Below are 23,652 nucleotides of genomic sequence, written 5' to 3'. Positions count from 1 at the left end.
AGTTTGCATTTCTATCATAGTGTTTCCTCGGGCATCCTTTCCATTGTTTTAATGTAAAGCAAATGGGCCATCTTCCTTAAGATTGCTAATGGATTTGACAATAGCAGCTTCAGCAACCTAAAACTAGTCTCAGTGCCTATAATTATAACTTGCTTGAGGTTTTCTAACTTACAATCTTATTTATTTATTTGAGAAAGAGAGAGTGAAAGAGAGAGAGAGGGAGGGAGGGAGGGAAAGAAAGGGAGAGAGAATGGGCGTGCGAGATCCTTCAGCCACTGCAAACTAACTCCAGACACATGTGTCACCTTATGCATCTGGCTTACATGGGTACTGGTGAATTGAACCTGGATCCTTAAGCTTCCCAGGCAAGCACCTCAACTGCCAAGCCATCTCTCTAGTCCCTTAAAATCTTAACTCTTTCAGTCTAATATCCTTAGCCAAACACATTAGTCCATTACAAATTTAACCTTGATAAATCTCTGGGCCTGGGTAGCAGAATGTAGCTAGCCCTTATGCCAGTATCCCAGTTCCAACAAAGGCCTCTGCAATCTTTCCTAACCCTTAGAAAGCTCATAAGCCAAGTCTGTACTTAGCATTCTGAAATGCTCATCAGAATAGTCCATAATACTTGGTTTACCACTCCAGAAGGCATCTTCAGTTGCAAGCACTAAGTCTATGCCCATTCCTCCAAAACGAAAGTTCCAAAAGACCAAAACCCACATAATCAGGTTCATCTCACTCCACATTCTGGTACCAATTTCATTGCTGAGATGAACTTCCAGACCAGGCACAGTTATGGAGGAAGGGATTTATTAAAGCTTACAGATCCAGGGGAAGTTCCATAATGGCAGAAGAAGCTGACCTACTTTCAGAGGACCAAACACAAAGAGAGAAGCACAAGCCTAAAAGTCTAAAGGCACACAGCACATTTCAGGGACTCCAGATAGAACTTGCATATCTTTATACTGGAATTTAAAATTCACCACCACACCTTAGGGCTGTACCCTAAGACCTACTCAGTGACACCTCCTCCAGCAGGTCCAAACTACAAACTAATAAAACACTGACTATATTGGGGGCCATTTATTCAAACTACCAAACCACGTAAGCCAGATGCACAAGGTACCACATGTGTCTGGAGTTTGTTTGCACTGGCTAGAGGTCCTGGCACACCCATTCTATCTCTCAAATAAATAAAAATAAAATACTTTTTAAAAAAACACCTCTCTCTAATTGGACTGGAGGCCCGCTTCATGGGAGGGAATACATGCCTGATACCGAAAAACTATGACAGAAGTCATGAGCCCTAGGGGTATACCACCTGCTGGTGTCTGGCTAAATGTATATATGTATATGCTCACCAAACTGTTTGGGAAGCACTTCTCTTAATGTTCATACCCATGTATTAATGATACTCTCACATTTGGTTAGAGAAGTTTCTCTTTTTCAGATGGCAGTGACCTTGGGATGACTCAAAAGGCACCATAGTGCTGAGAAGTAACAAAGTAGTGTTCAGCACTGAAACATCTCTATTACACCTTCCAAGGCTCAGGGTTCAATGTGGAAGAGGTGGTAGATAAAAATATAAGAGCCAAAGGAAGGGTAGGACTGCTTACAATGCATTCTCCTTCCAGATACAAAAGAGCCTGGATATCCATGACCTCACAGTGCCTGACACTACCTACACAAGACCATCATAATAGGATGAAAAGATCATGACATCAAATAAAAGAGAAGTTGATTGAGAGGAGGAGGGGATGTGGTGGAGAGTGGAGTTGTAAAGGGGAAAATGGGGGAGATTACCATGGTTTACTGTCTATAATTATGGAAGTTGTCAATAATAAAAAATAAAATAAAAAGGGCTGGAGAGAGAGTTCAGTGGTTAAAGATGCTTGCTTGCAAAGCCTATAGGTCTGGGTTCAGTTCTCCACTATCCACAAAAAGTCAGATGCACAAAGTGCAACATGCATCTGGAGTTTGTTTGCAGTGGCAAAAAGCTCTGGCGCACTCATTCTCATTCTCTCTTTCTCTTCCCCTGCTTACAAATAATAAATAAAAATTGAGAAATAGGGTTGGAGAAATGGCCCAGCAGTTAAAGGCTCTTGTTTACAAAGCCTGATGACCTGGGTTTGATTCCCCAATACCCACATAAATCCAGGTGTACAAAGTGGCACATGTGTCTGGAGTGTGGCAAGAGACCTGGTGCACCCATTCTCTCTCTCTGTCCTCTCTCTCTCTCTCTCTCTCTCTCTCTCTCTCTGTTTTTAAGGTAGGGTCTTGCTCTAGCCCAGGCTGACCTGAAACTTAATAGGTAGTCTCAGGGTGGCCTAGAACTCACAGTGATCCTCCCACCTCTGCCTCCCAAGTGCTGGGATTAAAGTCACACACCATAATGCCCAGCTTCTCTTTCTCTTAAATAACTGAAAATAACAAAATCAGACTAACTGGCCCACAGCCTCAAATTATCCTAGGAGGCACTGCTTCCCATTGTGGCAGGTGCACTAGGATCACAGATCCATATGTCACTGTGTGTCCAGTTTTATGTGGGTGCTGGGGTATTGAACCTGGGTTGGCAGGCTTGCAAGCCATAGCCTATAACCATTCAGCCATCTCCCCAGCCCTATATTTCTTTTGAGAGTTCTCTGTTCAGTTCCATATTCCATTTTTAAAATTTATTTGCTAGAGTGGAGAGAAAAGAAAGGAGGAGACAGCTGGACATGATGGCATGCGCCTTTAACACCAGCACTTGGGAGGCAGAGGTAGGAGGATCACCGTGAGTTCGAGGCTACCCTGAGACTACATAGTGAATTCCAGGAGAGCCTGAGCTAGAGTGAAACCCTACCTCAAAAAACAAAAAACAAAAAAAGGAGGAGAGAGAAGAGAGAGAGGGAAAGAGAGTGCTTGGGTACACCAGGGCAACTTACTGCTGAAGTTGAAATCCATACACATATATCACTTTGTGCATCTGGCTTTATGTAGGTACTGGGAGAATCTAACCTGGACCGTTAGGCTTTGTAAACAAGTGCCTTTAATCCCTGAGTCATCTCTCCAGCCCTCACAGTCCATTTTGTGATTTGGTTGTTTAGTTTTTGATTTCTTTGTAGATCCTAGATATTGATCCTATCAGGTATATGGTAAAAACTTTCCCTCATACTATAGGCTGCCTCTTTGCTTGATTAACAATTTCCATTGCTAGACAGAAACTTTTTAATGTCATGGGGTTCCATCTGTTGATTATTGGCTTTATTTCCTGAGCAACTGGATGCTTCTTCAGAAAGTTCTTACCTATTCCTGTATCTTGAAGTACTTTCCATACTTTTTTCCTCCAGCAAGTCAGAGTTTCAAGTGCATAATGTCTCTTTTTAAGGTCATACGTGAGGGTTGTTTTTATTTACTTGCACGTGTGTGCATGTGCTTGCATATGGGTGTGCCAGGGTCTCTACCCATTGCAAATGAATGCCAGGTGCATGTGAGCCAATGCCAGACCCATGTGCAACTTTGCATCTGGCTTTACGTGGGTGCTGGGAATAAATCTGGGCCATCAGGCTTTGCAAGGTATCTTGTGCCTTCAATAGCTGAGCCATCTCCCAAGCCCTACATTAAGGGGGAGGGATCTATTTGGAGCTGATGCATCTACATACAGGTATCCAGTTTTCCCAGCACCATTTGTTAAAGAGGCTATCTTTTCTCAATATTTTTGGCATTTTTGCCAAAAAGCAGATGACTGTAGCTGCATAAGTTTATATCTGGATCTTCTAAGCAGTTCTACTGATTGACATGCCTATTTTTGTGCCAGTAACTTGCTGTCTGTTCTTAGTAATATATATTTTTTTTATTTATTTGAGGGGGTTAGAATGGGCATGCCTGAGTCTCTAGCCACTGCAAACTAACTCCAGATGCATGGCACCACCATGTACATCCGGTTTGTGCTCTGGGGAGTCAAACCTGGGTCCTTAGGCTTCACAGGCAAGCACATTAACTGGTAAGCCATTTCTCCAGTCTATTTAAAAATATATTTTGATGCTGGGCATGGTGGAGCACGCCTTTAATCCCAGCACTCGGGAGACAGAGGTAGAAGAATCACTGTGAGTTTGAGGTCACCCTGAGACTGCATAGAATTCCAAGTCAGCCTGAGCTAGAGTGAGACCCTACCTCAAAAACATGTGTGTGTGGGCATACCAGAGCCTCTAGCCACTGTAAATGAACTCTAGACTTGTGCTTCCGGCTTTATGTGGGTACTGGGGAATTGAACCTGGGTCCTTTGGCTTTGCCAGCAAGCACCTAAACTGTTAAGCCATCTCTCTAGCCTTCTTTGCTGTCTTTTAAAGATTTATTTATTTACTAGAGAGTCAGAAAGGGAAAGAGAGAGAGAGAATGGGCACACCAGGGCCTCCACCCACTGCAAATGAATTCCAGATGCATGTGCCACCATGTGCATATGGCTTATGTGGGACCTGGAGAATCAAACCTGAGTCCTGAGGCTCTGCAGGCATGTATCTTAACCACTAAGCCATCTATCCAGCCCCTGTGTTTTTATTTTTATTTGTATTTGAGAGAAAGGGAGAAAGAAAAGAGAGCAAGGACATGTCAGGGCCTCTTGCCACTGTAAACAAACTCCAGGTTCATGGGCCACTTTGTGCACTGTTACATGGCTTTACATGGGTACTGAGGAGTTGACCCAAGGCTGCGAACATCTGTAACTACTGAACCATCTCTCCAGCCCCATGCTATTTTCTGTTTCCGTGGCCCTGTAACCTACCTTTAAATCAGGTGTGGTGATACTTCCATCCTTGTTTCATTCACTTATGTATATGAGAGACAGAGAGGGAGAGCATGGGCACAGCAGGGCTTCCAGCTGCTGCAAACGAACTCCAGATGTATGTGCCACCTTGTGCATCTGGCTTATGGGGGTCTTGGGGAACTCAACCTGAGTCCTTTGGCTTTGCAGGCAAGTGCCTTAACTGCTAAGTCATTTCTCCAGCCTTTTCCTAGGATTTAAACATTGTGGTTGGTCAAGTTCAGTCCCCAGAACTTGGCATCATGCATGACTAGTCTCTTCCTGAGACAGCCCCTATCAGCTGTCCCTCAGGTGAACTAAGCTAGAAGGTAGGGCCCTTCACCTTAAGGTTATAAATATGGAAGAACAATTTCTCTGAGCTACCTGTCCACTTGGGAAACTTGGGCTACTGATAAGTTTCCCCTCAGCTTGGCTCACCTGGGCCAGGCTGAGGGCAGGGCCCCTCTAGCCCTTACTCTCCACATGGGCTCTTTAACTATCCAGCTCCCCACTTGGCAGGAGCTCTTTGAACTTTTCTGTCCTTTTCACAGTTTTCCCAGTCCCTACACATGGTCTCTCAAGCCGCATGAGTATCTTTCCTTGGTTCTGTACTTCCCTTAGTAAATATAATCATTTAATAATTATCCTTCTCACTCTTATTTTATTCAATTCTTTGATTAAAAGCAGACACAGACCCAGGACTTAGGATTCAAGGAATTTCCTGAACCCCTAGCAGCCCACTACAAAGGCATTGTTTTTTTTTGTTTTTGTTTTTGTTTTTGTTTTCCCAAGGTAGGGTTTCGCTCTAGTCCAGGCTGACCTGTAATTCACTATGTACTTTCAGGCTAGTCTCAAACAAACTTCAATCCTCCTACCTCTGCCTCCCTAGTACTGGGATTAAAAAGGCGTGTGTCACCACGCCTGGCCATATTGGAATTTTAATAGAGACTGTAGAAAATCTATAGAGTCATTTTGGTAACACAGCCATTTTCCCTAAACTCACTGTGGGGTTGGTATGGGCTGGCATGTAGCAGGAAGGGCTGAAACACATTTGGAATGGATGGATAATTGTAATTTCCTCTAGCCTCTTTTGTGTGTGTGTGTATGTGTGTGTGATTCCTTTTATCTGGGATATCTCTGTTGAAATCCCAATTGTCTTCTTTTTCCAAGACAGAGTCTCAAATGTAGCCCAGGCTGATCTGCAATTCACTATGCAGTCTCAGGCTTGCCTTGAATTTATAGTGATCCTCCTACCTCTGCCTCTCAAGTGCTGGGATTTAAGGCATATGCCACCACACCAGGCCTTTTTGCTTTCTTTCTTTCTTTTTCTTTTTTTTTTTTTGTTTTTCAGTCTCAGGGTGGCTTCGAACTCACAGCGATCCTCCTACCTCTGCCTCCCAAGTGCTGGGATTAAAGGCGTGCGTCACCACGCCTGGCTGCCTTTTTTCTTTTGAGACAGTTTTGTAATGTAGCCCAGGACAGCCTCAAATGTCTCAGCCTTCTGAATGTCCGAAGTATAGGCATGTACCTCCATGTCAGCTCAAAGCAGGGTATTTGAAGAAAGGAAGGCTCACAGAGGCCAGCATGGGCCACATAGTGAGACCTGGTTTCAGCAAACAAGCCAGGTGCAGTGGTTCAGGCCTATGATCTCAGCATTCAAGGGGCCAGGAGTGGTGGCATACTCCTTTAATCCCAGGCTGAGGTAGGAGGATTACCTTGTTCAAGTCTAGTTTGTCAGTTCTTAAGCACTGCTTGTTTGAGCCCGTGGCCGGTCTTGGCACAGTGAACTGCATACACAAGTCTATAGTATGCATACATGCCATAGGTGGCTTGAAACAGCACTTGCATGTTAAGAAGCAATGTAACCATTCTACTGGGTCAAGCTTATCCAGCCCTCAGCCCCAGAGAGGGAGAAAGTGCAATTTGCTCATGCCAGCTACTCCTTCTAGCACTTGCAACAAGCCCTGTGACATTCAACTTACAAAATTATCACTGGCAGCACTCTTGTTCTGCATGTCTGCCAGCAGCTGCCACTTTCCAGCTCTAAGACAACAGCCCTGATTACAGGTATTTTGTCAATTACAGTTCTGCTGCAGCTCACTGCTAAATGGTCTCAGAATATTTTACTGCCCCTTGTGCTGTCACAGTGATAGTCACTGGAACTTCCAGCTCTACTACAAATACTAAACAAAGACAGAAACACTCATGTTATATACTAAGACTTAATGTATTTCATTTTTATTACCAATCAAAAATAAATTCCATATATTGTTTAGCAAATATTATCATTGTTTTGTGACAAAAGACACAAGAGTCATAACAACAAAACTCCCCGAGAGTCAAACTCATAACAATGCCAAAATAAATCACAAAAATATACAAATTAAAATCTTAATGCAAAATAAATAGGAGTTATTTGCTACAATGGCTGTGACTTGCCTGCCCACTTGGATGCTGTGAAGTCTCTCTTGCCTGGGAAGACATTCAGACCACAACAGCTCCAGGGTAGGGCTCAGCCCGGGAACCAGAGGTTGGAAGAAGTGAAAAATTGCACTGGGAGGAGGAAGTCATCAGACCAGTAAAATTTGGAAAGTAGTATGACCTCTGCAAGAAGTGATTCTTAGTGGTGAAGGGGAGGAAAAGGGAGGAGGGACCGTCTGTTGGCAGTTACTGTGCATGCAAAGAGGTAGCTGTGGAAGTGTATGCACCTGCTCCTTTTGCCTCCACACCCACCCATGTGGTCCCAGCCAATGTGTTTTGCTCCACCTGGTATTCAGGGCTCTCAGGCACACAGCTGGGCCAGCTCCTGTGGGAACACAGGCGCATGCCACACTTAGAGAAAACGAAGGATTTTTTTAAGAGATCAAAGGTCTAATGTATTTTTCTGTTTCATATGGTTGAGAAACCACTCTTCTCCAGGCTCCTAGGAGTAAATACTGTGACTGGCCAGGGGTGAGCATACTTGGTGCATGACACCCATATGTCCCAGGGGTTATAATATTCTGGGCATCAGGACCCCACTGGCTAAGGAGAAAAGTGAATAAATACCATACGGACAGAAGGCCTGCAGTCTCCCTTACCTGGATCTTGCATCCCAGCTCCTATTCTTCCCAAAAGAAGGGTGGAATTGGCCTTTGGTCCCACAGTCTCCCCACAGGAAAAGTCTGGAGCTCTGTAGCACAGCCTGATTCCACCCACAAGTGCAGCTCTCAGCAGGACATCAGCTTCCCCTTACCAGGGTCACGAAGTCATGGGAAACCCAGTTGCCGACAGCACACTATTAGGTGGAACCCTCCTTCCTGGATTCCTCAACTGCATGAATGAAGTCAAGTGAGCCTCGGCCAGCCACAGTGGGAAGAGGGTGATGACTTTGCTTGGGTGGCTTCCAACATGTTCTGTTCCCAGCCCTCAGAGGGACTAAGAATGGAGGAATACAGAATCTGGGAAGAAGTCTTCCTGGGTCAACTGTTGAGCCTTGTGGATGTGGGTGGGTGGTAATGACTGCTAACAACACAGATAACTATGGCCAGCTTCACCCCCAGAGCCAAACAAATCAACGCTAATGTAGATGCCCTCACCAGTGAGGGGAAACCTTTGGTAAAAGGGAGGGCAGGGCCTAGGAAGCAGGTAAGCTTGGAAGAGCCAAAGACCCTGCTTAACACTTGGAGTCAGCCCATTCCAGGGGAACATTGTCCAAAGGGATAGATGGGAGGCAGGGGAGAGTCCACAGCTGAGTTCCGACTCATGGACAGCGAGCCCATGGACAGAATTCTAGGAGCTTGCTGGAGCTGGCAGCTGATACAAGTAGACGTGGCTGGAGTCCTCGTGTCCCTCGTGACCCAGCAGCTCAGCTTCCTGCACCTCAGACAGGCCTTAGTGCGTGTATTCAAACAGCTGGTCTCAATGTCATTTGGTACCTTGCTTCCGCGGAAGAACTGGCTTCTTCTCGAGTCAGCTATCCTCCTGCTGGCTCTGGGCCCCACTGCCGCAGAAGAGCGGCTCCCAGAGTGACAGACATGGGCTGGAAGGTCAGGGCTAGGAGCAAATTATGGCTATTGCTTCCTGGGGTAAGGAGCCTCAACCTTTTAAAGTTTTTTTTTTTTTTTTCTGTTTTGAAAAAAATAATTTGTGAACATAAAGTTCTTTAACCCTGTCTTCCCTTCCCAAAATGGTATTTAAAAAGAGGAGCAATAAGCCTAGCTTAGAAATTCTCTCAGTAAAAAATGGCCTTCACTCACTAGCAGGCCTGCCGTCCCACTGGAGCAGGGCTAGTCAGGCCCCACCAGAGTTGTTGAGAGGTCCCCGTCTGTGACCAGATCCCCATGTGCAGGGCTGTCTGGCTGCTCAGTCATGCAGGTATCTACCTGTATCCCTTCTGGCCTAACAGGCTCCTTGGCTTCATGTGGGCCCTCTGGGAAGGCCCCCGCAGGGTGGGCGGGGGTCCCCGGGCCCCCCTGTCAGATGGCACTCTCATGGGAACCTTTGTTCAGCAAGGAGTTGCGCTCGTTGAGAAGAGTGGTGGTCTCGTCCACCGCGGGCAGCTCAGGCTTGTCAGCACAGTTCTCTGAGCAGGTGGCACAGCTATCCACAGGGAGCTGAGGACTGTTCTCCAGGTGTGAGGCCAGCAGCCCATTCTGGTACTGTTGCCTTGTGATCTGTGAAGGGAGGAAAAAGGGTGCTAAGGATGAGTGTGAGAGACAGGGAAAGCCAGTCAGACTGAGACCACCATAAAAGATTGAGCAGGCAGGATCTCCAAAAGGAGTGGGTGCTTGCTTTAGCAGCACATATACTACAACAGGAATGATAGATATAGAGATTAGCATACCCCCTGCACAAGGATGACACACTAACTCATTAAGCATTCCATATTAAAAAAAAAAAAAGCCAGGTGTGGTGGCGCACACCTTTAATCCCAGCACTCCATAGGCAGAGATAGGAGGATCGCCATGAGTTCAAGGCCACCCTGAGACTATATAGTGAAATTCAGGTCAGCTTGGGCTACCTCAAAAAACAAACAAAAAAGAATGGGGAGTAAGGCAGGAAGAAAGTGTCCCTGGGCTAGGAATGATGGCCATCACTAAGGAGGCTTGAAACAGGTGGTTTTCAAGTTTGAGGTCAGCCTACATAGTCAGACCCTATTTAAAAATAAATAAATAAATAAATAAAAGAGAGGGCTGAAGATATAATTCAGTGAAAGCATTTTCCTAAGAGGATCTGAGTTTGATACCAAGCACTGCAAGAAAATGGTGGCATGTACACCTTTAATCCCTGCATTCAGTAGGCTAAAGTCGAAGGATCACTGTGAGTTTGAGGCCACACTGAGACTGCATAGTGAATTCTAGGTCAGTTTGGGGCTACAGTGAGACACTAACTTGAAAAACTAAAATAAACAAATAAATAAAAAGAAAAAATAAACAAATAAAACACATAGCATCTAAATTAGAGGAGTAGTTTGGGAGACAGCTTGGTGGGTAACGCACCTGTTGCTCAAGCCTGAGTACTGGAGTTTAATCATCCCCAGATTCCACATAAAACGTGGGGAGGTCTGGTGGTAGACTTCCACAATCCCAGCACACTGCCAGTGAGAGGGGAGAATGTCCTGGAAGTTCAGAGTGAGCAGCAAAGAGCCACAGCAGAGCAAGATCCACAGAGAACAAGAAGCCATGCCTCAAGTGATGTGGACAGGCAAAGACTGATCTGAAAGTTGTTTCTGACCCCTACACGTGCAGCACGTGTACACCAGCAGTCTCACACACTTACACACATGCATACACATACACACATTTTTTTGAAATGGAGGTGGGATGGAAAAAGTGCCCAGGTGTGGCCCATCCATGCTGGCCTTCGTGGGGGAGGGGAGGACAGCAATCCAAATGCCCAGGCCAGGAAAGCTGTGGTGGCCTGTGGGAGGGCATGGGAGGCACTCACCTTAATGTACTGCAGGTCCATGAGCGCCCGCACGCTGAAGTCAGAGATATACTGACCCATGATGCAGCTGCCAAACTGGTTGCTGCTGCCTGCCAGGGTGGGTGTGGTCCCTGTATCTGTGTTGCGGTCCGGGTAACTGAGAGAGGCTGAGCGGCTGAGTGGGGAAGGGTGGGCTGGGGAGCGGTCTGTGGGGACAGAAGATGCCATCAGACCAGGGGCCACCATGCTGCCCACACCAGCCCCTTGCCTGATCTCAGCTCATGAACAACAGAGACACCCAACACACTCCAGCCAGGAAGAGGCTGCAGTTATTAACAATAAACAGAAGCACACAGAAGCTGTTACTGTACAAGGTCTGACTCTTCAAAGCCAATGAGTTAGTGTGTTTAGAGGTGTGGTACAAGTACTAAGAAAGCCACCAAAACCAACCAACCAACCAACCGGAAAATAACCAAGACACAAAATTTATGTCTATAAAACTCCCATTTAGCAAGGTGTGGTGGCGCACACCTTTAATTCCAGCACTTGGGAGGCAGAGGTAGGAGGATCATTGTGAGTTCAAGGACACCCTGAGACTACATAGTGAATTCCAGGTCAGCCTGGGCTAGAGTGAGATCCTACCTCAAAAAACAAACAAACAACAACAACAAAAAAACCCTCTCCATTTAACCACAACAATTCGTCAATCAAAGACACAATTACCTTCATATGACAGACAAACCAGTGTCCTGGTCTAATACCAACTTATATCAATGTATTAATTTTTTTTGGAGGTGTAATTTCACTGTAGCCCAGGCTGACCTGGAACTCACTCTGTAGCCCTAGGCTGACCTAGAACTCATGGCAATACTCTTACTTCCATCTCCTAAGTGCTAAGATTACAAGCATGCATCGCCATGACTAGGTATTAAATTACTTTTTTTTTTTTTTTTTTTGAGGTAGGGTTTTAGTCTAGCCCAGGCTGACTTGGTATTCATTATATAGTCTCACGGTGGCCTTGAACTCAATGTGATTCTCCTATCTCTGCCTCCCAAGTACTATAAATTATATATTTTTATGTAAAATATACATATTAAGAAGAAGAGCTACACAGATGATTGGGCTTCTTCTGTGTGGGAATGAAAATACTTAGTAGCAGAGGCCAGTAAGTTAAAAAGGAGACATAAAGGGAAGAGAAAGGAAGGGAACAGGGTACTTAATAGGTTGATATTGTATATATGTAAGTACAATGATTGAGATGGGGAGGTAATATGATGGAGAATGGAATTTCAAAGGGGAAAGTGTGGGGGGGAAGGGATGGAATTTCTGTAGGATATTTTTTTATACTCATGGAAAATGCTAATAAAAATTTAAAAATATTCAAAAAAAAAGAAAGAACATAAAAAAAAAAAGAAGAGCTAGAGAGGGTCCTTAGGCATTGCAGGCAAGTGCCTTATCTGCTAAGCCATGTTTCCAGCCCCAAATTACATAATTTTTCAAAAAATATTTTATTTACAAGCAGAGAGAGAGAGAGAGAGAGAGAGAGAGAGAGAGAGAGAGAGAGAGAGAGGGAAGGAGAGAGAAGAGAGACAGACAGAGAGAGAATGGGCATGCCAGGGCCTCTAGCTGCTGCAAACTAATTCCAGATGCATGTGCCACTTTGTGCATCTGGCTTTATGTGGGTACTGGGTAATCGAACCCAGGTCATTAGGCTTTGAAGACAAGCACATTATCCACTAAGCCCTCACTCCAGCCCTAAATTACATTTGTTTTGTTTTGACTTTTCAAGGTAGGGTCTCCTCTATCCCAGGCTGACCTGGAATTCACTATGTAGTCTACGGTTGGCCTCAAATTCATAGCAATCCTCCTACTTCTGCCTCCCAAGTACTATGAATTATATATTTTTATGCAAAATACACTTATTAAGAGGAAGAAGGGATGGAGATTGGTTAAGGTGCCTGCCTGAAATATGTATGTATGTGTGTGTGTGTGTCTGTGTCTGGAGAGATGGCTTAGTGGTTAAGGCACTTGCCTACAAAGCCAAAGGACCTCAGTTCGATTCCCCAGGACCCAAGTAAGCCAGATGCACAAGATGGCACATGCATCTAGAGTTCGTTTGCAGTGGCTGTAGGCCCTGGTGTGCCCATTCTCCCTCCCTCTCTCTCTCTCTGAAAGAAAGAAAGAAAGAAAAAGAAAGAAAGAAAGAAGGAAGGAAGGAAGGAAGGAAGGAAGGAAGGAAGGAAGGAAGGAAGGAAAGAAGGAAGGAAAGAAAGAAGGAAAGAGTATGTCTGTGTATACATATGTGTATTAAGAAAACAGGAAATGCATTGAGATGGTTTGCTTTAGGTAACTAGAAAGTTCTTTACCACTTACCCATCCTAAGGAAAAAAAAGTGTGTGTGGGGGGGTGCCTGGAGAGATGGCTTAGCAGTTCAGTGCTTGCCTGTGAAGCCTAAGGACCCTGGTTCAAGACTTAATTCCCCAGGACCCCCGTTAGCCAGATACACAAGGGGGCGCACATGTCTGGAGTTCCTTTGCAGTTGCTGGAGGCCCTGGCATGCCCATCCATTTTTTTTTTTCTCTCTCTCTCTCTCTCTCTACCTCTTTCTCTGTGTCTGTCACTCTCAAGTAAATAAATAAAAATAAAACAAAAATATGTTTAAAAAAAAAGTGGAGACAGTGAACTAACTGAACTCAATGACCAACAACCTTGAACTAAGTGAGACTCAATTAAGTAATGCTTGATCTGGGTGACTAAGTAGACCTTTGAATTTCACTTATAAAACTAGTATAATACGGTCTAACTATTTTATGATTGGGTAGTAAAAGGAAACAGAGTGGATCACTAAAGGACCATATGCAAATAGCTAATTTAAGTAGAATTTCTGATTAAGTTCTAGGGGGAAAAATGGAGAAATACTGGGTTTATTACTTACTATTTCACATTATTTAGGGTTTTAGTTGAAATACTTACTAGCACAACAGGAACCACATTTATTTATTGCAATGCTGGGATCTAGCTTAAGGCCTCAAGCATGTTAGGAAAGAGTTCTACCTCTGAGTAGTCATAGGAACTGAATTAGTCACATAGGGCATGATGCTGCAAGCCTGTAACTGAGGCAGGAGGACCATGAGTTGGAAATGAGCCCGAGCTACAGAGCTACATCATGGGCTACAAAATGAGACCCTGACTCAAACATAAATAAACATAAATAAATTTTAGAAATAACAGAGAGATGGCTCAGTTGGTAAAATGCCACACAAGCATGAGGATCTGAGTTCAGATTCCCACAGCCCATGAAAAACCCAAGCACAGTGGTATGTGCCTTTAATGCCAGCTCCTGGGATATGGAGACAGCTAGCTAGTCTAACTGAATTAGTAAATTCCATGTTGAATGAGAGATCCTACCCCCCAAAATAAGGAGGTAGTCTGGGCATGGTGGCACATGCAACTTGAGAGGGTGAGGTAGGACAATACCATGATTTCAAGGCCAGCCTGGGCTATAGAGTGATGTCAATCTCTCAATATATGACCTTGATTAAGTACATGTGTGTGCGCATGCAAACACACACACACACACACACACACACACACGGGATGGGGAGGAGCATAGTCCTAGGAATTATATATTTATTTTTTAATGTTCTTTTTTTGGGGGGAAGGGAAGGGTCTCACTGTAGCCCCGGCTGGCCTGAAATTCACTACACGTAGTCTCAGGATGACCTCGAACTCAGGGCAACCCTCCTATCTCTGCCTCCCAAATGCTGGGATTAAAGATATGCACCACCATGCCCAGCTATAGGAACTGAATTTAAACCAAAGGTAGGGGCTGAAGATGGCTCAGTTGGTAAAATAGTTAAGATGCACACATGAGGATCTGAGTTTGATGCCCAAGCACATGTGTAAAATGACAAGTAATGCAGCATGTACCTGTAATCCCAGTGCTGGGGAGGTGGAGACAAGAGTATCCCTCAGGGGATGGGGAAATGGCTTAGCGGTTAAGTTGTTTGTATGTGAAGCCTAAGGATCCCAGTTCAATTTCCCAGGACGCACATAAGCCAGATGTACATAGTGGCACATGCATCTGGAGTTCATTTGCAATGGCTAGAGGCCCTGACACACCCAATCTCCACCCCCTCCCCACCTCTTTCTCTCTATCAGGTAAATAAAATATTTAAAGAAAAAAAAAAAGAGTATACCTAAGGCTGGCTAGCTAGCTAGTCTGACCAAATTGGTGAGCTCTAGTTTTAATGAGAGATTTGGTCTCCAAAAATAGAAAAAAAGCTGAGCGTGGTGGCGCATGCCTTTAATCCCAGAACTTGGAAGGCAGAAATAGGAGGATCACTGTGAGTTCGAGGCCACCCTGAGACTATGTAGTCAATTCCAGGCCAGACTGAGCTAGAGTGAGACCCTACTGCAAAAAAGAAAGAGACTGAGGAAAATAATAGACATCAACCTCTGGCATACCCACACATGAACATACATACATACATGCATGCATGCATACCACACACACTAAAAAAAATAAAAACATAGATTAGTGACATGACCTATCAAAATAGAGGTCCTGCCTGCAGCTCAGTTATAGACCACTTGCCTACATGCATCAGGTCCTAGGTTCTATTCCCAGCAACACACACACACACACACACACACACACACACACACACATTAAAAGCAAGCTGGGCATGGTGGTACACGCCTTTAATCCCAGCACTCAGGAGGCAGAGGTAGGAGAATCGCCTTGAGTTTGAGGCCACCCTGAGACTACATAGTAATTCCAGGTCAGCCTGAGCTAGAGTGAGATCCTACAGTGAAAAAAAAACCAGTCCTAGAAATATACCAAAATACTTTTTGCCCCTGAGTAAGTAATAAAATTGGGGAGTTTTTTTTTTTTAAAGAAAAAATTTTATTTGTTTGAGAACGAGAGAGGAGAGAGAGAGAGAGAGAGAGAGAGAGAAAGAAAGAGAGAGAATGGGTGCACCAAGGCTTCTAGCCATTGCAAACAAACCCCAGATGCATACACCACCTTGTGCATCTGGCTTATGTGGGTTCTGGGGAATAGAACCTGAGTCCTTTGGCTTTGCAGGCAAGCACTGTAAGTGGTAAGCCATCTCTCCAGCTCTGTATTTTTATTCTTAATATTTCAGAGCAGAGTGAGATATTTTGACTTATCTATTTATTTCTGTGGTGCTAGGGATCAAACAATATCCTTGTACATGCTTGGCAAGTACTCTGCCACTGAGCTATGTCCCCAACCCTTGACCTCAGTTCTAAAAATAATAAATAAAAAGGTGACTTAGAAGAAGTCACTCACTGTCCTTTTCAGATCACCTTGGTGTGACTACAGCCTCTGTCCCTCTTCTGTACTTCCTCTCATTTCATGGGGGCCAGAAGTTTGTGCAGCCATGGCTTCAGCTCTGGTGGCTTACCTAATATGGGCACAGAGATACTTTCCCATAACCCTCCTCTTCAGAGATATAGTGTTCTACCAAGCAAGTTTATTTTTGTTTAAGTCTCTGTTTTATGCATATTTGCTGGGCATCTTTATTATAAACAACACTATGGTATTAAAAATATTATATGCAAAAAGATTTTCTGTGTTTAAGATTTTGTTCTTAGGAGACTTTTTTTTCAAGGTAAGGTTCACTCTAGCCCAGACTGACCTGGAATTCACTATGTAGTTTCAGGGTGGCCTGGAACTCACGGTGATCCTCTTACCTCTGCCTCCCAAGTGGTGGAATTAAAGGAACATGCCACCATGCCTGGCCTCTTAAGAGATTTTTTTGAGAAACAGAAATACTAGGTTTGTGGACTGGAGAGATTACTCAGTGGTTAAGGCATTTGTCTGCAAAGCATAAGGACCAGAGCTCAATTCCCCAGAATCCACATCCACGTTAAGCCAGAGGCTGTGGTGCAACCATTCTCTCTCTGTCACTTTCTCTCTCTCAAATAAATAAAAATAAAATATTTTTAAAAAAGAGGCAGCAGATGCACAAGGGGCACATGCATCTGGAATTCGTTTGCAGTGGCTAGAGGCCCTGGCATGCCCATTCTCTCTCTCTCTCTGACTGCAAATAAATAAAAAGATACAACAGCAACAATAAAAAGAGCCAGGCATGGTAGCCCACGCCTTTAATCCCAGCACTTGACGTAGGAGGATCTCCATGAGTTCAAGGCCACTCTGAGACTACACAGTGAATTCCAGGTCAGCCTGAGCTAGAGCAAGATCCTACCTCGAAAACAAGACAAAGCAAACAAAAATAAATAATAATAATTAAAATACAGGAAGGGGAAAGTGCGGGGGGGGGAGGGAATAACCATGGGATTTTTTTTATAATCATGGAAAATGTTAATAAAAATTAAAAATAAAATAAAATACAGGGCTGGAAAGATGGCTTAGTGGTTAAGAAGCATGCCTGCAAAACCTAAGGATCTAGGTTCAATTCCACAAGGCCCATGTAAGCCAGATACACAAGGTAACACATGCGTCTGGCATGCGTTTGGAGTTCGTTTTCAGTAGCTGGAGGCCCTGACACACCCATTCTCTCTATCTGTCTCTCACTCTCTTTTAAAAAATTTTATTTTATTTTATTTTTATTTTTATTTTTTTTTTGTATTTATTTGAGAGCGACAGACACAGAGAGAAAGACAGAGAGAGACAGATAGAGGGAGAGAGAGAGTGGGCGCGCCAGGGCTTCCAGCCTCTGCAAACGAACTCCAGACGCGTGCGCCCCCTTGTGCATCTGGCTAACGTGGGACCTGGGGAACCGAGCCTCGAACTGAAGTCCTTAGGCTTCACAGGCAAGCGCTTAACTGCTAAGCCATCTCTCCAGCGCTTTTGTTTATTTTTATTTATTTATTTGAGAGCGACAGACAGAGAGAAAGGCGGGGGGGGGGGGAGGAGAATGGGCGCGCCATGGCTTCCAACCACTGCAAACAAACTCCAGATGCGTGCGCCCCCTTGTGCATCTGGCTAACGTGGGTCCTGGGGAACCAAGCCTCAGACCAGGGTCCTTAGGCTTCACAGGCAAGCGCCTAACTGCTAAGCCATATCTCCAGCCCTCACTCTCTCTTTCTTAAATGAATATATTTTTTAAATACAAAAAAATAAAAAGCATCCCAGCACTTGGGAGGCAGAGGTAGGAGGATCACCATGAGTTCAAGGCTATCCTAAGACTACATAGTGAATTCCACGTCAGCCTGGGCAAGAGTGAGACCCTACCTCGAAAAACCAAAATAAATAAATAAATAATAAGCATAAGCAAAAGAACTAAAGAGCTAGAGATGTCACTCAAAAGTAAAGCATCTACTGGGTGGCGTGGTGCATGCATTTAATCCCAGCACTCGGAAGGCATAGGTAGGGGGATTGCTGTGAGTTCAAGGCCACCCTGAGACTACATAGTGAATTGCAGGTCAGCCTGGGATACAGTGAGACCCTACCTCAAAAAAACTGAAAAATAAAGCATCTGCCTAGCATGTATGAGCCTGGATTGCAGCCCTAGGAAAACACATACACATAGACAGACAAACAAATAGAGAGAGAGAGAGAGAGTAAAAACATCTAATTGAACAAATACCAATGTGAAACTGACTGATACCTCAGGTTTTAGGGCTGACAGGCCTGAATTGCTCCTATGTGGACCTCACCACCCTAGGCAGAAAAGGAGTATGGACTCAACCTTTCCTATATTCTCTGTGACTATAGTGGATGTGGGAGTCCTAGTGAACCTCAAGCTGAATGCATGTGGCCAGCACAGATCCCATGACTCCCAGCAGGTATACATATGGCATATCTAAGTCTGGAAACAGCACATGGCATTTGGTCTTTTCCTAGGTTCTGGCTGACTGGAATGTCACATTTCAGCTGTTATATAGAAATATAATGATAGCTGGATTCCAAACATTTTATATCAGATCTCTCATTTATTGTCCTCAACAGCCCTATGAGGTGGATACAGTTATTCCCATTTTCCAAGTGAGGAGGCCAAGACCAGGGTAGGATTAGCTAGCAACTACAGAGACGGGGCTCTAAGGGGTGGCTTAGACCTTGAGGCTATGCCTCCTCCTGCTGTGCTGTGGCCTAGTCCATAGGACAGACAGACAGTCCAAAGCCACTGAGTGGAAAATATGGCTATGAGGAATGGTGGGAAGGCCTCAGAAAGCTTAAGAGATGGCATGCCTTTCTGAGTGAGTGGCCTGGAGCAGGGTGCTGACCAGCCAGACCTTGTTTCCTCCACCATAGCTGGCACAGGTGGAGGATGCACACTTTGGCTTGACCAATAGCAAATTTCCATTCTCAAGCTCATCATCACTGAAGGACCCCTGAGGATACTTTCTAGGACTTGGGCAGATCCACTCAGAAACATGGCCCTAGGCCAAGCAGAGTTTAGTCAATCTGGACCCCAAGTGCCTACAGAAGAGGTTAATGCAGCTGCAGTACACTGCTTGAACAACAGGTGGCAGTGTGCACTTCTCCAGCACGCCATGTTACCTGAGAACCAGGAGAGCAGGGAGTTCCGCTTGCAAGGCGGACACCTGACCTGTGTGGAAAGCACTGGAGCAAAAGAGGAGAAGGTCAGTGAGCTAGGAAGGGTCAAGAGGCAGGACATGAGACACAGGACAGGATGGAGACACATTCTCTATGTGCCAGGCTACCTTGGGCAGGGTTGGGTAGGGGTGAGACACAGTGAGGAAAGGGACAAGGCCTTGATGGGAGGGGTGCTCAAGGCAGACCAAAGAGCCCTGCGCCAAGAAGTACGGGCCTGGCCTAGTAGTCCCAGAGTCATCTCCCTTCCCTTCTGGCCATTTCAAATGGGATGTGAGGACCTAGGGGCTGAGGGATTGAACCCAGGACCCAGACTGTCCTTTATGTCAACACTGGGGCTCATACACTTATAAGCCCTTCTGAATAAGAATTCCCAACTGTTAACAAGTGGGATGGTACATGCCTGGAACCTCAGCACTTGGGTGGCTTTTTTGAAGACAGGGGGATGGAAAGTGCTACAAAGATAGACTATCTAAAAAAAAAAAAAAAGTCCCTAAACAAAAGGTCAGGGGCACTTCAGTTCAGTGGGGATAGACAAGTCCTATGTAGGGCTCAGACCATGTTTACTGCTCTGGAGCCCAGGTCCAGAGCTTTATTTGTCCTTGATCTTGACCAGGACTGCCCTGGTTCATTCTGAAACAGGGGCACAGGATGCACTGGATGAGTTCTGATGTTCGTGCTGATGCCGTAGCCCTGTGCATTGGGTCCTCTGGTCAAAGGACAGTGAGAGGCAAGGCAAAGAGGTTCTTCAAGAACTACAGTCAACACTCCATCAGTATAGCCTGTTCTCAGCTCAAGCAGGGCTTTTATTCTCTCGCCCAAAGTAAGCTGACACTCCTCCCAAGTTGCAACACAGGTTGCAGCTGAGCAGCACCAGACTTGCCAGCAGTACTAAGGTTCACCCCTTGCCACATCATCTCTCAAATGATCCACCCAGGACCAGAGGTCATCCTTCGAGGGGAGGGGTCTAGACCCTAGATGTACCCCCAAGTACCTTTATTCCATCAGAACCAACCCTGACCAAAAGGTAGTGGCTGAGCCACTGAAAAGCTAAACTCATCTGACCAGGGAAACGAGCCCTAGGCTGGCTCCTAACACCAGCACTGTGATGATTCCCTCTTCCTAGACTGCATCTATGTCCTCAGCTGCCCTGCTGTTATGGTCAACAATGGCCTAGTCCATCCCAATCTTACATGCTCCCTTAGTCAAAGGCTGCTGGTCATGTCCCATTTCTTGTGACTTTGCATTCCTGACTCTACACATTCCTTTGTCACAGCAGCTGGTCTTAACACTTCAGAACACAGCCCTTCTCATTTCTTCCCCTGAGGCTGCTAAAGAGAAAAGGCACTCTGGTCTCCAGACCAGGCAGCTCCAATTGTCACTGACTTCCCTCTCCCTTGAGCCACCCAAGCTGCCCTCAGTTTCCACATGCCAGAGGGTGCACAGAGCCAACCCCACAACTCACCAGAGGGCAATGAGGACAAGGCCATGGTCCCATAATATGAAAAGGCACCCGTCTCGAACTTCATGTTCTCCTTCCCTGCCTCCACCTCCACCCTTCCCTGAAAGAACACAGGGTTGGAGTTACAACAAAGCTTGGGAAGAGGTAAGATCGTATGGCATCAAGAGAGAGACTAGGGGCTGGAGAGATGGCTTAATGGTTAAGGCTCTTGCCTGTAAAGCCTAAGGACCCAGGTTTGATTCCCTAGAACCCATATAAGCCAGATGTACAAGGTAGTGCATTTAGAGCTCGTTTGCAGTAGCTGGAGGCCCTAGCGCACCCATTCTCTCTCTCTCAAATAAATAAATGTTTTTTAAAAAGAAAAAAATAATAAAATAAAATTTAAAAATAAGTTTAAAAAAAAAGAGAGGGAGTAAACTGGGCTACCTCTATAGGAGGAGGAATGAGTGCTGGCTCCAGAGACCAGTAGTGTTCAGGGCCTTCTCCTGTGAGCACAAGGATGGCCTCTCAGGAAGAGAGTGGGCAACAGGGGCAGGTGGGCCTGTGGGCCCCGGGTTCACCTGGAGGATGAGGATGAAGTAGTCAGCTGACTTGTTCCGGGTGTACAGGTAATGGCGCACGTAGTACTTGTTGTGCTCGTCAAACTTGAGTTCCTGAATGACATCTGGGTACTTGAGCAGCCGCAGCAGGATTTTCTCTGATATCAGAGAGGGGCTAAACTGGGGTACCTCTGCAGGAGAGAGAGGACACTTCACCTGGGGCTGGGTTGCTGTTGCACCACCACTGATGGCTCCCTCACTACTTAGACCATCCCTTCAGACTGCAGCTCCCTGGGAAAGGCACTTGGCTTCTGGCTGCTTAGATGAAATCTGTTAACCTGCATGGGCTTGAAGGATGGATCCTGTAGGAGCAGCCATGACCTTGGGCAAATTACTGAACCTGTATATCTGTTTCCTCATCCATAAAACAGGGTTAAAAACTTCCCTGGGTAGTTAGAGCACTTAGATTCTTGGCATGTACTAAGTGCTTAATAAGTGTTCCTACTAATTATGACTATCCTTATTAATATCAACATCCCAACAAGAAAAATAATGGAAAAAGAATTCCTTCATCTTTAGCAAGAGAAGGTTGAAAAGGAAGTTGGATGAAGGGAGAAGGGGCAGGTGGGCTGGTATTTTTCTGAATTGTTACCCACTCTGTGTATTTCCACCAGCAATGGAAGGCCCTTCCCACACTCTTACCTGTGGCCAGGAAGCGATGAGCAGCCAGGAGGAGCTGAGGTGAGACTTTTACTTTGAGTTCGTTATCAGGGTCCTTGAAGGCTGAGAAGTCATGCTTGTTCTTCTCAGCTACTCGTTTCCGGCTTCGGTTGTCAGCTGCAAAGAGAAGGGCTCTGGAACTGAGAACACTGAGCCCTGAGGACCCAGTGCAGACCATGCCCTGCCCCCAGCCCCCCAGCCCCCCAGCCCTCACTCCCAACAGCTCAGCAGGCTCCTGCCACTGCAGTCCTTATTCACCGCAGCCAGCACAGGCACCTGTCTACTGGGCCTGAGATGCTTAGCCTCTGTACTGAGGCCTTTCCACTTAGGGACACCAGGTCTCAGATCTGAGCTAGAAAGGCATTCTGAGTCTGTGGAGAGAGCTGAACTCACTGTACATGTCTGACTCATCCAGGATCTCAGACTTGATGATCTCCTCAATGACGTCCTCCAGGGTGACCAGGCCCAACACCTCGTAGAAGGGGTCACCTTCACCCTCATTGTTCACCTTCTGCACAATGGCCAAGTGGGACTTCCCTGCAGGAAGAGAATACTCATTTATAGCTTGAAGAGGCCTCCCATGTTTCTTGGTCTCCCCTGGCACAGTATGACTCAAGGATAGAAGCTGGCATTTGAGGTGGAAACCATCAGACTTACTCTTCTACACGTTAATGACGACCCCAAGGTTTTACATGTGTCCAGCGAGCACTCTGCCCCTGAACTATATCATATCCCTAAATCTCTTTTTAAAAAGAAATATTTTGTTTATTTATTTATTTAGAGAGAGAGAGAATGGGTGCAACAGTGCCTCTAGCCACTGTGAATGAACTCCAGATGCATGCCCCACCTTGTGCATCTGGCCTCACGTGGATACTAGGAAATTGAACCTGGGTCCTTTGGCTTTGCAGGCAAGTGCCTTAACTGCAAAGCCATCTCTCCAGTCCTAGATCTCTTTTTTTTTACTTTGTATTGAGAGAGGGTCTTCATCTGCCTTCCTAGTAGCTAGGATTACAGGTCCAGTTCATTCGCTCTTTCTTTCTTTCTTTCATTTTTTTTTTTTAAATATATTTCAAGGTAGAGTCTCATTCTAGCCCAGGCTGATCTGGAATTCACTAAGGTGTCTCAGGGTGGCCTCGAACTCACAGCGATCCTCCTACCTCTGCCTCCCGAGTGCTGGGACTAAAGGCATGCGCCACCACAGCTGGCTTTTGCAATAAAATATTTTAAAAATAAATAAATAAGAAAGAACTGGGCCAAGCCTTTAGTCACAGCACTCGGGAGGCAGAGGTAGGAGGATCGCTGTGAGTTCGAGGCCACCCTGAGACACCTTAGTGAATTCCAGATCAGCCTGGGCTAGAATGAGACTCTACCTTGAAAAAGAGAGAGAGAGAGAAAGAGAGAGAGAGAGAGAGAGAGAGAGAGGGAGGGAGAAAAAAATTACTGAAAAACCAAAAAACTGAGGGTCTGGGGTATAGCTCAGTGGTAGAAGGTTTGCTCAGCATGTTCAAAGCTCTGGGTTCCATCCCTTTCACCAGAAAATAAAACCAGCCCAGGAAATGGGGTTGTGTCCGTCTCTTTCTTTCTTTCTTTCTTTCTTTCTTTCTTTCTTTCTTTCTTTCTTTCTTTCTTTCTGTTTTGTTTTGTTTTGTTTTGTTTTTTTCAAGGTAGAGTCTCACTCTAGCCCAGGCTGACCTGAAAT

At 45.4% G+C, this 23,652-nt stretch overlaps 1 protein-coding gene and 1 non-coding gene across 2 annotated transcripts in view; one reads left to right on the top strand and one right to left on the bottom strand.

The window, feature by feature from the left end:
- Nucleotides 1–8,865: 8,865 nt before the first annotated feature.
- Cnnm4 (cyclin and CBS domain divalent metal cation transport mediator 4) overlaps nucleotides 8,866–23,652 on the bottom strand; it is a 50,236-nt gene continuing 35,449 nt past the window's right edge. Inside the window, exons 2-7 of the mRNA XM_045147748.1 lie at nucleotides 22,347–22,490; nucleotides 21,936–22,070; nucleotides 21,255–21,424; nucleotides 20,698–20,794; nucleotides 10,706–10,890; nucleotides 8,866–9,432 (exon numbers count right to left, since the gene is read on the bottom strand). Of these exons, the coding sequence (XP_045003683.1) occupies nucleotides 9,235–9,432; nucleotides 10,706–10,890; nucleotides 20,698–20,794; nucleotides 21,255–21,424; nucleotides 21,936–22,070; nucleotides 22,347–22,490 (929 nt within the window). The 3' untranslated portion in view covers nucleotides 8,866–9,234. The remainder of the gene's footprint in view (nucleotides 9,433–10,705; nucleotides 10,891–20,697; nucleotides 20,795–21,254; nucleotides 21,425–21,935; nucleotides 22,071–22,346; nucleotides 22,491–23,652) is intronic.
- On the top strand, nucleotides 9,543–9,650 carry LOC123460466. Its single transcript, XR_006637022.1, has one exon. It is a non-coding gene; the product is annotated as a U6 spliceosomal RNA (small nuclear RNA).

Source organism: Jaculus jaculus, chromosome 4 (assembly GCF_020740685.1).
Source record: "Jaculus jaculus isolate mJacJac1 chromosome 4, mJacJac1.mat.Y.cur, whole genome shotgun sequence".
In the NCBI taxonomy this organism is placed as follows: domain Eukaryota; kingdom Metazoa; phylum Chordata; class Mammalia; order Rodentia; family Dipodidae; genus Jaculus; species Jaculus jaculus.
The sequence above is the reverse complement of the archived record's forward strand: the minus strand, read 5'-3'. Positions and strand labels throughout refer to the sequence as shown.